General features: G+C 42.7%; 1 protein-coding gene across 4 annotated transcripts in view; it reads left to right on the top strand.

Moving 5' to 3' along the window:
• The first annotated feature begins 647 nt into the window (after window positions 1-647).
• Window positions 648-13,432, top strand: part of LOC135543393 (transport and Golgi organization 2 homolog) — a 53,044-nt gene continuing 40,259 nt past the window's right edge. For 2 of the 4 annotated variants that reach the window (XM_064970636.1, XM_064970608.1), the window contains exons 1-2: window positions 648-809; window positions 6,400-6,530. In XM_064970636.1, the coding sequence (XP_064826708.1) occupies window positions 6,475-6,530 (56 nt within the window). In that variant the 5' untranslated portion in view covers window positions 648-809; window positions 6,400-6,474. Of the gene's footprint in view, window positions 814-1,012; window positions 1,032-6,399; window positions 6,531-13,432 lie in introns of those variants that run through there. The other 2 variants (XM_064970616.1, XM_064970626.1) reach the window with 2 other exon arrangements.

Genomic DNA, 13,432 nt, shown 5'->3' with positions numbered 1-13,432 from the left:
CGTTCACATCTTGGCGGAGTGCTGAGGGAATGCAAAAACCATTGACTAATGCCGAAATGAATTGACAGGCAAAACCGCGGCCATGTTTGTTGCCATTTTCAGTGGTGCTTGACTTCAGATCGAGATCCAAGTTCAAAACACCTGGGTGGTCGGAACTCGGATGCTCGGCGCTCGGATTTCCGACTCCAGTGTGTTCAAACAACTAGGAATTTACGAGGTCAAATCATGACGTCAGTGAAATTCAGGTCGGAAAGTCGGGGCTCTAGAAAGAGGCCCGAGTTCCCGAATTGGATGACAATTCAAAACGATTATGCCCAATCGGAGCTCGTATTTTTCCGAGTTCCCAGTTGGTTTGAACGTGGCATTCGCGAGCTAACGTAACAATTGACATCGCCAACAGGTGTGATCGGGGACTTCGATTTGAGAAGTTGTTTCTTCCTTTCTTCATACTGTACTACCAATTACTAGTTGGATAAGCGTTCAAGTGCATATTCCCCATCGAATTTACAAGTGTTTCCCGTCATATTTACAAGTTCCCGACATGACATGAATGCAACATTAGTATCGGCGAATCACAGTGTGTGTTGCTCGATGGTCGCCATTAGAGTGGATGCACCCGATTTACGCCCGGGCCATTCTGGAACCATCCACGGGGCGAGCGGAGTTCTCATTCGTCCAGTGACATTGAACTGAAAGTTCCGGTCCAGCCTACTGACAAACTAAATCAACTGCACCCTAAAGTGCGAATACGTTTTTATTTTTTTTTATTAGCCAACCGAAAGGATTGATCTTCAGAAGCAAGTGTAACAGTGAGTACGTTTTACTTTACTCAAAGTAGTTAACCAGGCAGGTTAATTGTAATATATTCTTATTTTGTATTGTGTTGCGTAACAGACCGGTAGCGAAGAGTTGTCACTTGCCTGTTTTGTCCTTGTTGTGACAGCTATCTAGAGCAAGACTGCTGCTTTTAGCTAGCTGGCTAGTTTGCTAACTCACTACAATCTGTGTTTGATCAAAGTTGTTGACTAAAGGTAACATTATAAGCAAGAGGCTATAATTGGCATTTTGTTGTCTTGGTTCTCAGATTGGACATTTTTGCTCACTATAGCTAGCTAGCGTCAGATTTCTAACCATTGTAGCGTTAGTCAGCTAGCTTAACCATAGATATTAGAGAAAGGATTGGTTTAACAAGCTAACCTTAATGTTGTTTGCAACTAGAAATAATAGGTTACTTGCTTGCTATGTGTTCTGCTTCTCTAGGCCACTTCATAATAAATAACTATTAGTTGATGCAGGTGTGTCGCTGTAGTGCTGGGTAAGCACAAAAGCCTGCACACACTTTAGTGGTCACCAGGTGCTGACCTCGTGTGTCAGTTGAGTTTTTTAAAGAATCCGCTGATCAGGGCTTGACATTAACTTTTTGAGCTTCTTGTAAAACATTTTTTTTACTTATCCAAATGCTCAAGTCACTTGTTGTTGTCCCCCCCACCCACCCAAAATGTTTATATGTGTATATATATATGTAACTAAGCTAGCCGTTTCACATCCGTTACATTCACACATATATAACATATATAACACACCTATATATGTGTGTGTTATATATGTTATATATGTGTATGTAACGGATGTGAAACGGCTGGCTTAGTTAGCGGTGGTGCGCGCAATATAGTGTTTCAATCGGTGACGTCACTTGCTCTGAGACCTTGAAGTAGTAGTTCCCCTTGCGATGGGTAACGATGCTTCGTGGGTGACTGTTGTTGATGTGTGCAGAGGGTCCCTGGTTCGCGCCCGGGTATGGGCGAGGGGACGGTCTACTGTTACATTGGTGCTGTTGACCCGGATCACTGGTTGCTGCGGAAAAGGAGGAGGTCAAAAGGGGAGTGAGTGTAACGGATGTGAAACGGCTCGCTTAGTTCGCGGTGGTGTGCGCTCTAGCGACTTCTGTGGCAGGCCGGGCACAGTGCACGCTGACACAGTCGCCAGGTGTTTCGTGTTTCATCCTACACATTGGTGCGGCTGGCTTCCAGGTTAAGTGTGCATTGTGTCAAGAAGAAGTGCGGCTTGGCTGGGTTGTGTTTCGGAGGATGCACGGCTCACGACCTTCGCCTCTCCTGAGTCCGTACGAGAGTTGCAGTGATGGGACAAGACTGTAACTACCAATTGGATATCATGAAATAGGGAGAAAAGTAAATAAATAAGCTACATGGTGAGTTGATGCATATTCGACAGCGAGTAAGCTAGGTGAATTGATCAGACTACTTTGTATGTGTTTGTTGGCTAACTTGTACTTTACAAAGTTGTTGGAACGTTACACAAATTATACCCTTGGTAGCCTATAAAATATTGAAACATTACAATTAGCCTACAACCAAATACGTTTTAGTGTCTTTAATAAATAATTCCCTCCCAGGGCTCGAAATGAAGGGCGTCTTATCATAATCCCGGGGATGACAGATAAGTTTATGGTTTAAAACAGACTCGAGGACAACAGATCCAAAATTCATACAACCATTATACAACCACTGCCACTAACCAGCCATGAGGCTGATGTAACGTTTAGCTTATAATGTTGATCAAGTTTTATTTCTTCATGTTATAAGCGCAACAATGCGCACATGTCTGCAGGCTACCTGCGAATATTTCCAAAATGCATTTAGTGGAAATCAACACTTCTCAAAAGCACACTGCACGCATAAGCTGTTTCATGTGACAGATTAAAATAGTTTTTAGAAATTTAGAAAGAGGGAGATCTGAGGATGCCGTAACTAACATGGGTTACTAGTATGATTAGGATTATGCCTTTGGCTGCTGGACAATAAAATAATGTTGTTTTGAAAACCAATAGAATATGTTACCTTTATTTATTTAACTAGGCAAGTCAGTTAAGAACAAATTCTTATTTTCAATGACTGCCTAGGAACAGTGGGTTTAACTGCCTGTTCAGGGGCAGAACGACAGATTTGTACCTTGTCAGCTCGGGGGTTTGAACTTGCAACCTTCCGGTTACTAGTCCAACGCTCTAACCATTGAGGAAAATGCTTGTTTCAATGGCATATTAAGTGTTTCTAAAACATTTCTATGGCCGTATTTTGGCTAGGCTACTTCGAATCACAGTAAGACATGCTTCATAAAACGTCTAGGTTTTAAACAAATACGTTTTACTGTTAAATAAATAGTTAAATGCTGACCATCTCCCCTCAAATTCAAGGTGGGTGATGTGCGGTGTGCAACAGGCACTGTTCTTCACACTCCGGTCTTGTGACCATGAACGAACCGTGCCTTGAGGATGTTGACAGAATCAAGCCTACAGACTTTAATGTTAATTATCCCATTATATTTGTCGAACATGACTGGTGTTATATTTATGTAATTAAAAGTGTAAATACATTTTTATGGCACCTCCCACATGTCAGCGTGGTTTGGACATGAGGCTTGTATGCATATCACCTACGCTTTCACACCTTTTTATTTATGTAGACCTACATGGAAAAAATATTTAAATATTATTCCATGTTGGCCTCTGATGCAATTCTGATCGGAGTAATTGTTTGATATTGTGATGTATTTTTACTTTTTCAGGACGAGGACAAATGTTAGGTCAAAGTCCATTGTTTCACATCATTTGATCAATCTAATCACTTCTCTTTCAGATTACAATAAAGTGTGTCGTGGAAATTTCCTCTATTTACCAAATCATGAGAGCAAACCACACACACACAAGTCCGAGTTAGTTATCAAAGTCCATCTTTAATTATATGAGCTCTATCACAACCCTGTGACTCTCAGATCAATTCAGCGTCTATCAATGAATTCTCTGAGAGTCCCTTCCACATTGCAACTGAGAGCCTTTAATAGCAAAAAACACACAGCTAGACAGCATAGACATAATTTATCGTTCAGCTATGCTCTCTTCTCAAACTCAGAACCATAAACCAATCCTCCATATCAACAGGCATATATCAAATCCATCCTATCTTGACAAGATCACAGAGACACACTGACTGGCACACAGACATTGTGGAGCCAAGAGATACACGCTTAACCTCTCCCCTCTCTCCGGCCCAAGCAACTTAATCTTGACATAGAAGAGATACTACAACCCCGCCACATTATTATACAAAAATAACATTCTGATGAGAAGTAATTTACAAACATATGATGAACACTAAAACATCTTACCTATGTTACCAACTGTCCTGTTGAATATTTCAGTGAGTTCAGTGTGTCAAATCGGAGGGCATGCTGTCCGGTCCTCTGGCAGTCTCTATGGGGGTGCCACAGGGTTCAATTCTCGGGCCGACTCTTTTCTCTGTATATATCAATGATGTTGCTCTTGCTGCGGGCGATTCCCTGATCCACCTCTACGCAGACGACACCATTCTATGTACTTCCGGCCCGTCCTTGGACACTGTGCTATCTAACCTCCAATTGATCTTCAATGCCATACAACACTCCTTCCGTGGCCTCCAACTGCTCTTAAACACTAGTAAAACCAAATGCATGCTTTTCAACCGATCGCTGCCTGCACCCGCATGCCCGACTAGCATCACCACCCTGGATGGTTCCGACCTTGAATATGTGGACATCTATAAGTACCTAGGTGTCTGGCTAGACTGTAAACTCTCCTTCCAGACTCATATCAAACATCTCCAATCGAAAATCAAATCAAGAGTCGGCTTTCTATTCCGCAACAAAGCCTCCTTCACTCACACCGCCAAACTTACCCTAGTAAAACTGACTATCCTACCGATCCTCGACTTCGGCGATGTCATCTACAAAATTGCTTCCAACACTCTACTCAGCAAACTGGATGCAGTTTATCACAGTGCCATCCGTTTTGTCACTAAAGCACCTTATACCACCCACCACTGCGACTTGTATGCTCTATTCGGCTGGCCCCCGCTACATATTTGTCGCCAGACCCACTGGCTCCAGGTCATCTACAAGTCCATGCTAGGTAAAGCTCCGCCTTATCTCAGTTCACTGGTCACGATGGCAACACCCATCCGTAGCATGCGCTCCAGCAGGTGCATCTCACTGATCATCCCTAAAGCCAACACCTCATTTGGCCGCCTTTCGTTCCAATACTCTGCTGCCTGTGACTGGAACGAATTGCAAAAATCCCTGAAGTTGGAGACTTATCTCCCTCACCAACTTCAAACATCTGCTATCTGAGCAGCTAAATGATCGCTGCAGCTGTACATAGTCTATTGGTAAATAGCCCACCCATTTTCACCTACCTCATCCCCATACTGTTTTTATTTATTTACTTTTCTGCTCTTTTGCACACCAATATCTCTACCTGTACATGACCATCTGATCATTTATCACTCCAGTGTTAATCTGCAAAATTGTAATTATTTGCCTACCTCCTCATGCCTTTTGCACACAATGTATATATACTCCCCTTTTTTCTACTGTGTTATTGACTTGTTAATTGTTTACTCCATGTGTAACTCTGTGTTGTCTGTTCACACTGCTATGCTTTATCTTGGCCAGGTCGCAGTTGCAAATGAGAACTTGTTCTCAACTAGCCTACCTGGTTAAATAAAGGTGAAATAAAAATTTAAAAAATAAAACCAATTCTGATTATTTCCCAAATGAGGGCTTGTCAACAATATTGCTGTCCTGTATTGAATACTCCAGGATTAGCCTACCACTTGGATGAGGTTAGGAGCTTAGCATACAGTAGCTACAGAATTGTTAGCTTGTGTAAAAATACGGCAGCAATTTTTCAACTAACCTTTACGTAGCGAGAACATTACTTCCTCTCAACTTGGAAGTTACCAGTGTCTTCTCATCTCCCATCGCTAGTTGCAAGAGGAATGTAAGAATTTAGAAAATGCTCCATTAATTAAATGAAATACATTTTTTACTCCATGAGGTAATCCAACAGTGTGTACGCCTCCATATTGTCTATTTCAGATCTTCTCGTATTGCTCAGGACAGGTTGGTGTTGGAGCAAAAATGTATTTAATTTATTAACCAAGCATTTTTTTTATTCTTCCGTTCCACCTGCAACTAGCGATGGTAGACGAAGACACCGGTAGCTTGTTGAGAGGAAGTAACTTTCTTGTTATGTGAAGGTTAGTTGAAAAAGTTCTGCCGAGGCTTTACACTAGCTAAGCTGTAATGGATGTGGAACATTCTCATATCACGTGACTTTTCTGTAGCTATGGCTTGGCACAGCTGTGGCAGGTGAAATTGCTTCCTGCACAATCCTGTATGATATTTAGTTTGTCTTCTTTGTAAATTGAACCTAGACCATGCCATAGTGTAGAGTAGTCTTGTGAAGACGCTGACTGCTCTCACACTTAAGAAGTCAATTGCAGCAATTCCCCCTTGCCCCTTTTCCCACTTTACTGCTTTTCTCACTATACTATCATTTTCTTCCAGCTCTTGTCAACATGTCCAAGTTTTGAAATTGACCGTGCCCAGTGTAAGAGAGCATCCCCCACCCCTAAGACCCACATGTGTATCATCTTCTTCAAGTTCGACCCTCGGCCTGCATCCAAAAATGCCTACAGGTAAGGCCTCTTCTGCTTGCCTCTGTACTATATTTAAGTAATAGTGCCAGAGAAGCCGGTGTTAGGAGGATATATTGGCACTGGTGTTGTTAGGCCCAAAACAAAGTTGAGGGTTACAAACATTTTCAAATAATGATTGACAAATTTTCATGAACTTTATTTTGATGAATTTATTCATACCAGTTTATCCTTCCACAAGATATGATCCTGAAACAAATCTAGGGTTGCTACCCAAGCCGGCTCGTCGTTCGTTCTATTTGTTCCGTTGCCAGAGACGCTTGCTAGCTAGCCAACTACGGCCAACTTAGTCACGTCAAACAGTGCAGACTGCAGACGAACAACAAAGTAGCTGCATTTGCATTCGTTTAAGCTGATTTCAAGTGATGTTTATTTGGATACATCCATAACAAAAGCTAATGAGGCACGATTTTGCCTGTCATAGAAAATGTGCTCTCTCGTTAGGACACTGTTGTTTAGAGAAGCTAGCCAACACAACTTCAAACTGAAGCTGGAAAGATTGCAAACTAGCTGCACTTCATTTCGTTGTACTTTTTTTCAATTTACATTTCTATGTATATATCCATAAAATTATTCCAGTTGATTCATGATTTCGACTGGCTGAGAAATGCCTGCCGGAGAAGAAGGCAGACATTTTACATGCCCCCAGCCGATTGTGTTTTTTTGTTTGTTTATTTGCGGTGTTTGTAACTTATTTCTTTACTTATTTTGTACATAATGTTGCCGCTATCGTCTCTTATGACCGAAAATAACTTCTAGACATCAGGACTGCTATTTCTCACCACAGACTAGCAGAATTATATATTTTTTTCTTTCATGACTCTAACGAGCCTGAAGCAAAGGATATACTGCTTCCTCGGGAACAGGCCCCGATCCCCGTGATCTGCGTGAAGAGGAGGCCATTCTGCCTCCTGAGAATTCGTAGGCAATCAAATAATCCCGCACTTCCATCCATTCTGCTCGCAAACGTGCAGTCTTTGGAGAATAAAATTGACGAGTTCCACGGAAGATTAAGCTACCAACCAGACATTAAAAACTGTAACATTTTATGCTTCACGGAGTCGTGGCTGAACGACAATATCAACATACAGCTGGCTGGTTATACGATGTACCGGCAGGATAGAACAGCGGCATCGGGTATGACAAGGGGCGGCGGACTATGTATTTTTGTAAATGACAGCTGGTGCACGATATCTAAGGAAGTCTCGAGCTATTGCTCGCCAGAGGTAGAGTATCTCATGATAAGCTGTAGACCACACAACCTACCGAGAGGGTTTTCATCTGTATTCTTTGTAGCGGTTTACATACCACCAGTCAGAGGCTGGCACTAACACAGCATTGAATGAGCTGTATTCCACCATAAGCAAACAAGAAAAGGCTCACCCAGAGGTGGCGTTCCTCGTAGCTGGGGACTTTAATGCAGGAAAACTTAAATCCGTTTACCAAAATTCTATCAGCATGTTAAATGTGCAACCAGAGGAAAAATAACTCTGGACCAACTATACTACACACACAGAGACTCATGCAAAGCGCTCTCTCTCGCCCTCCATTTGGCAAATCTGACCATAATTCTATCCTAATTCCTGCTTAAAAGGAAGAATTAAAGCAGGAAGCGCCAGTGGCTAGATCAATAAAAAAGTGGTCAGAGGAAGCAGATGCTAAGCTACAGGATTGTTTTGCTAGCACAGACTAGAATATGTTCCGGGATTCCTCCGATGGCATTGAGGAGTACACCACATCAGTCACTGGCCTCATCAATAAGTGCATCGATGATGACTTTGTCCCCACAGTGACTGTACGTACATACCACAACCAGAAGCCATGGATTACAAGCAGCATTCACACTGAGCTATAGGCTAGAGCAGCCGCTTTCAAGGAAGCTTATAAGAAATCCCGCTATGCCCTCTGACAAACCATCAAACAGGCAAAGCGTCAATATAGGACTAATATCGAATCGTACTACACCTGCTCTGACGCTCGTCGGATGTGGCAGGGCTTGCAAACCATTAGACTACAAAAAGAAGCACAGCCGAGAGCTGCCTAGTGACATGAGCATACCAGACGAGCTAATACTTCTATGCTCGCTTCGAGGCAAATGACTCTGAGACATGCATGAGAGCACCAGCTGTTCCGGATGACTGTGTGATCACGCTCTGTCGTAGCCAATGTGAGTAAGACCTTTAAACAGGTCAACATTCACAAGGCCACAGGGCCAGATTACCAGGACGTGTTCTGCGAGCATATGCTGACCAACTTGGCAAGTGTCTTCACTGACATTTTCAACCTTTCCTTGTCCGATTCTGTAATACCAACATGCTTTAAGCAGGCCACCATAGTCCCTGTGCCAAAGAACACTAAGGTAACCTGCCTAAACGACTACTGACCCGTAGCACTCACATCTGTAACCATGAAGGGCTTTGAAAGGCTGGTCAGGGCTCACATCAACACTATCATCCCAGAAACCCTAGACCCACTCCAATTTGCATACCGTCCCATACATATCCACAGATTATGCAATCTCTATTGCACTCCACACTGCCCTTTCCCTCCAGAACAAAAGGAACACCTACATGAGAATGCTGTTTGTTGACTACAGCTCAGCATTCAACACCATAGTGGCCTCAAAGCTCACCAATAACTCCCTGTTCACTCATGACTGCACTCATGACTGCATGGCCAAGCACGACTCCAACACCATAATTACATCTGCCGATGACACAAGTGGTAGGCTGATCACCGACAACAACGAGGCAGCCTATAGGGAGGAGGTCAGAGACCTGGCCATATGGTGCCAGGACAACAACCTCTCTCTCAACGTGATGAAGACAAAAGAGATGATTGTGGACTACAGGACATAGAGAACCGAGCACGTGCCCATTCTCATCGATGGGGCTGCAGTGGAGCAAGTTGAGAGCAACAAACTATCATGGTCCAAGCACACCAAGGCAGTCATGAAGAGGGCACGACAAAACCTATTTCCCCTCAGGAGACTGAAAATGTTCTTCAGCTGCACAATCAAGAGCATCCTGATGGGTTGCATCACTGCCTGGTATGGCAACTGCTCGGCCTCCGACCGCAAGGCACTACAGAGGGTAGTGCGCATGGCGCAGTACGTCACTGGGGCCAAGCTTCCTGCCATCCAGCACCTCTATACCAGGCAGTGTCAGAGGAAGGCCCTACAAATTGTCAAAGACCAGCCACCCGAGTCAGACTGTTCTCTCTAATACCGCACAGCAAGCGGTACCTGAGTGCCAAGTCTAGGTCCAAGAGGCTTCTAAACAGTTTCTACCCCCAAGCCATAAGACTCCTGAACATCTAGTCAAATGGCTACCCCCCCCTCCCCCCACTCACTCCCTTTTTACACCACTGCTACCCTCTTTTGTCTTCTATGCATAGTCACTTTAATAACTACCTACATGTACATACTACCTCAACTAACCGGTTCCCCCGCACACTGACTCTGTATCGGTACCGCCCTGTAAAAAGTATCAATATTATTATTTTACTGCTGCTCTTTTAATTACTTGTTACTTCTATCTCTTATTCTTATCCATATATGTTTTTTAAATGCATTGTTGGTTAGGGGCTAGTAAGTAAGCATTTCACTGTAAGGTGTTGTATTTGGCGAATGTGACTAATAAAATTTTATTTGTTTTTTGATTTGATTCCTCTCTCTCGTCCCCTACACATTCATTACTATGGGACAGTTTTGAATATTGAAACAATGTTGCAAATGTCAGAGACAGACCGTAAGGTTTATACAAATCTCCGCTGTTGAAAACTAAATGTTACTCTAAATGAAATGGGTGATAGTGTCTCTATGCTTTTTATAGTGGAGATCAAGTTTATAAATTGCCTGGATGGACTGAGACAGTGGATTGCTCAGTCAGATGGAACAGAGATTTAGCTGGTGGTAACTTGTGGAATAGTCACCGGCTGAAATGCTCTTTTAACCAATCAGGATTAGGCCCACCCATTTTATAAATTACCACACTTTTTCCATATTGCCTAGTCTGTACTGCTCTCATTTGACCTCGTAACTTTATTCAGACGGTGGTTTAAACACCTCCAGATGTTGAGCTCAAATTGAATTTAAAAAAGGAATCGTAGTGTTGAGTTAGCTGCAGGGGACATTCTTCCCATCTCTTGATACATTTTTCCTCTCCAATTATTATACCATGCTCCCTCGAAGATGCGTTAGGCTAGTGCTGAAGTGTAGCATCTCCAATCTGATGTAGCACCCAAAGCAGAGTAGCAATGATAAGAACCCTAGAGAATCTGTGGTGCTGTCTCACTGGAGGTCTTCAAAGCTAGCCTGAATCCAAATTGAATTGCTCCATTTCACTTCACAATTTCAATGAAACGGAACAATTCAGTTTGGATGCAGACAAATTCAAAGCCTTCCATGTTGGTCTAAAGCTCTGCGGAACACCATCTAGGGCTACCATCGGCTAACCTTTACTACAGTCACTGCTGATTTATCTCAGTGAATGTCCTTGAAGGCCAATGGTAGAGGAGCAGTCAATGTAATTTAAAGGCCTATTTATAATAATCCCTTGGGATCTGTGGAGCTCTCTCTACCTGGCCAGGGTCTATCTCTGCCTTTGCCTCTGGGAGACTGTCCTAGCCTAAGGCAATCACAGTGGTGGTGTGTTAACAATGACTCACTCTGGACCCACAGGATACGTGTAACTTATAGGCCTAGCATCCTTGTGGTTGAATTAGTGCATGTAGGTTATGTCAGTGAGGGGAATGGCAAAATAATGCAAGAATGCTAAATTCATCTTGAGTGACTGGTTTTCTTCCATGCACCCAATGCCCCCAACAGACCTGCCTGACAACTATGTTCGGTTTTGAATTCCAATTAGGTCTATGTGTTGCGTCACCATCATGATTAGCACTTTCCCTTGCAATATGAGACTCATCGATGGGAGGTATCTTGCTGAAATATTAGCTTAGCATTCCTTTTGACTTTGTCAAACGTATACCCTTTTTTTGTAAGTAAGGAATAATTGACATTAATAAATTGTGTAATCATTCTCTACAATCACACTCTCTGCATGGCTGTACCCTGTTGGTTTTCTTGTTGTTTCTCTCCTCGTGATTCCCATAGGCTCAGATGGATAAACAGATGGATGTTCTGCTCTTTCCTGTTTAAAATCATTAGTGCCTGCTTTGTTTCGGGGACCGCGTCATAGACTCTTGGGGCACACGTCTCACCGCAACCGGCTTTGCGTCATTAGCCTTTGATGCACAGAGGTTGACCCCGATTAGGTAAAAAAAAATCTTAAAGAATCCACCTCCCTCTGAACAAGATTCATGGGAGACGCTGTCTGCCGTGAAGGCCCAGAAGAAAGGATACAATTATTACGTATGTCATTATAGTTCAGTGACTCATTTCTGTTCCGTACTCCGCGAATAAATTCCTCTCTCAGTGGAACTATTTAATCGCTTTGACCGGTGACCCTGTCATGGCAACTAATACGTCTCAGGTAGTTTGCTCTGACGAGGGACGTCGTGGAACACAAACATGCGCGGTGCATGTTCTGTGTGTCTAATGAATGCATATCATTATCTGGGAACAGTGTGTATACCTAACTGGATATTGCTGTTATCTCAGGTTAGATACTGTTCCAACCAGGGCTCTAAAGTGTGGTCAATTGGGTCACATATGCAACAAAATATTTTTCTGTGTGACCTGCAGTTATAATTTGTGAGCACCAGTGACAATATTTGTATTTATTTTTTAGAATAATTGTTGTAATGATAAGGCTGTGCTGTTGTTTCCTGAGCGCAGATTGATTAGTGTCATGTTTGCCCCATTGCTACTGTTTATTTCTAGCACAAACCTTTCAAATGATCTGACCAATATTAACCAGCGCATTGTTTTTGTCTCCCTGTTGAGGATTATTGGGTTGCCGCATTTTACATTCCTAAACCACGTTGCGGGCCTTTAACCATTTTGTTTTACACTTTGTTCAGTCATGTTTTTTTTTACCTCATTAGCTAGTTGTCTACACAAACGTTACGCTCTTGAAGAGACATTGTACATTTTTCAATGTACTGCATGTTTGTAGGAAAATAGTGCTTTAACATAATGTCGAAACCTAATTAATATTCCACAAATTACTTTTAATTTTATTTCAATGACTGTTATTTGTATCAACATTTTTGCTTTTTATAATTAACACATGTATTTACAGGGTTCTATATTAATTTCTAGGGGACAACATGTGCTTCAGAAGTAGCGAGAATTCATATAGGCTACAGTGCCTTCAGGAAGTATTCATACCCCTTATTTTGTTGTTACAGCCTAAATTCTAAATTGATTAAATTGTTGCTGTTTTCTCACCCATCTACACACAATACCACATAAGTGAAAACATTTTCCAGTCCCTGCCGCTGTAAGCATCCCCATAGCATGGTGTTGCCACCACCATGCTTCACGGTAGGGATAGTGTTAGACGGGTGATGAGCTGTGCTTGGTTTTCTTTAGACATAGCGCTTTGCATTCAGGCCAAATAATCTGAAAATAATAACCTTATGTTTTGTCTTTCACAAGCCTTTTGGCAAATTCCAAGCATGCTGTTGTGCATTTTTCTCAGTATTGGCTTCTGTCAGGCCACTCTCCCAAAAGCCCAGATTGGTGTAGTGCTGTAGAGAGGAACTCAGATTGGTCATTGGGTTCTTGGTCACCTCCCAGACCAAAGTCCTTGCCTGGTTGATGAGTTCGTTCTGACAGCCAGCTCTAGGCAAAGTCTGGGTGGTTCCATATTTTTCCTAATGATGGAGACCACTTCGCTCTTGGAAACTTTCAACACTTTACATGCTGACGAGACGCGCACGTACGTCCGTGTGCGCATGTTGATTTTTGTCCACCCACA

The sequence above is a fragment of the Oncorhynchus masou genome, chromosome 1 (assembly GCF_036934945.1).
Source record: "Oncorhynchus masou masou isolate Uvic2021 chromosome 1, UVic_Omas_1.1, whole genome shotgun sequence".
Taxonomy (NCBI): domain Eukaryota; kingdom Metazoa; phylum Chordata; class Actinopteri; order Salmoniformes; family Salmonidae; genus Oncorhynchus; species Oncorhynchus masou.
The sequence above is the reverse complement of the archived record's forward strand: the minus strand, read 5'-3'. Positions and strand labels throughout refer to the sequence as shown.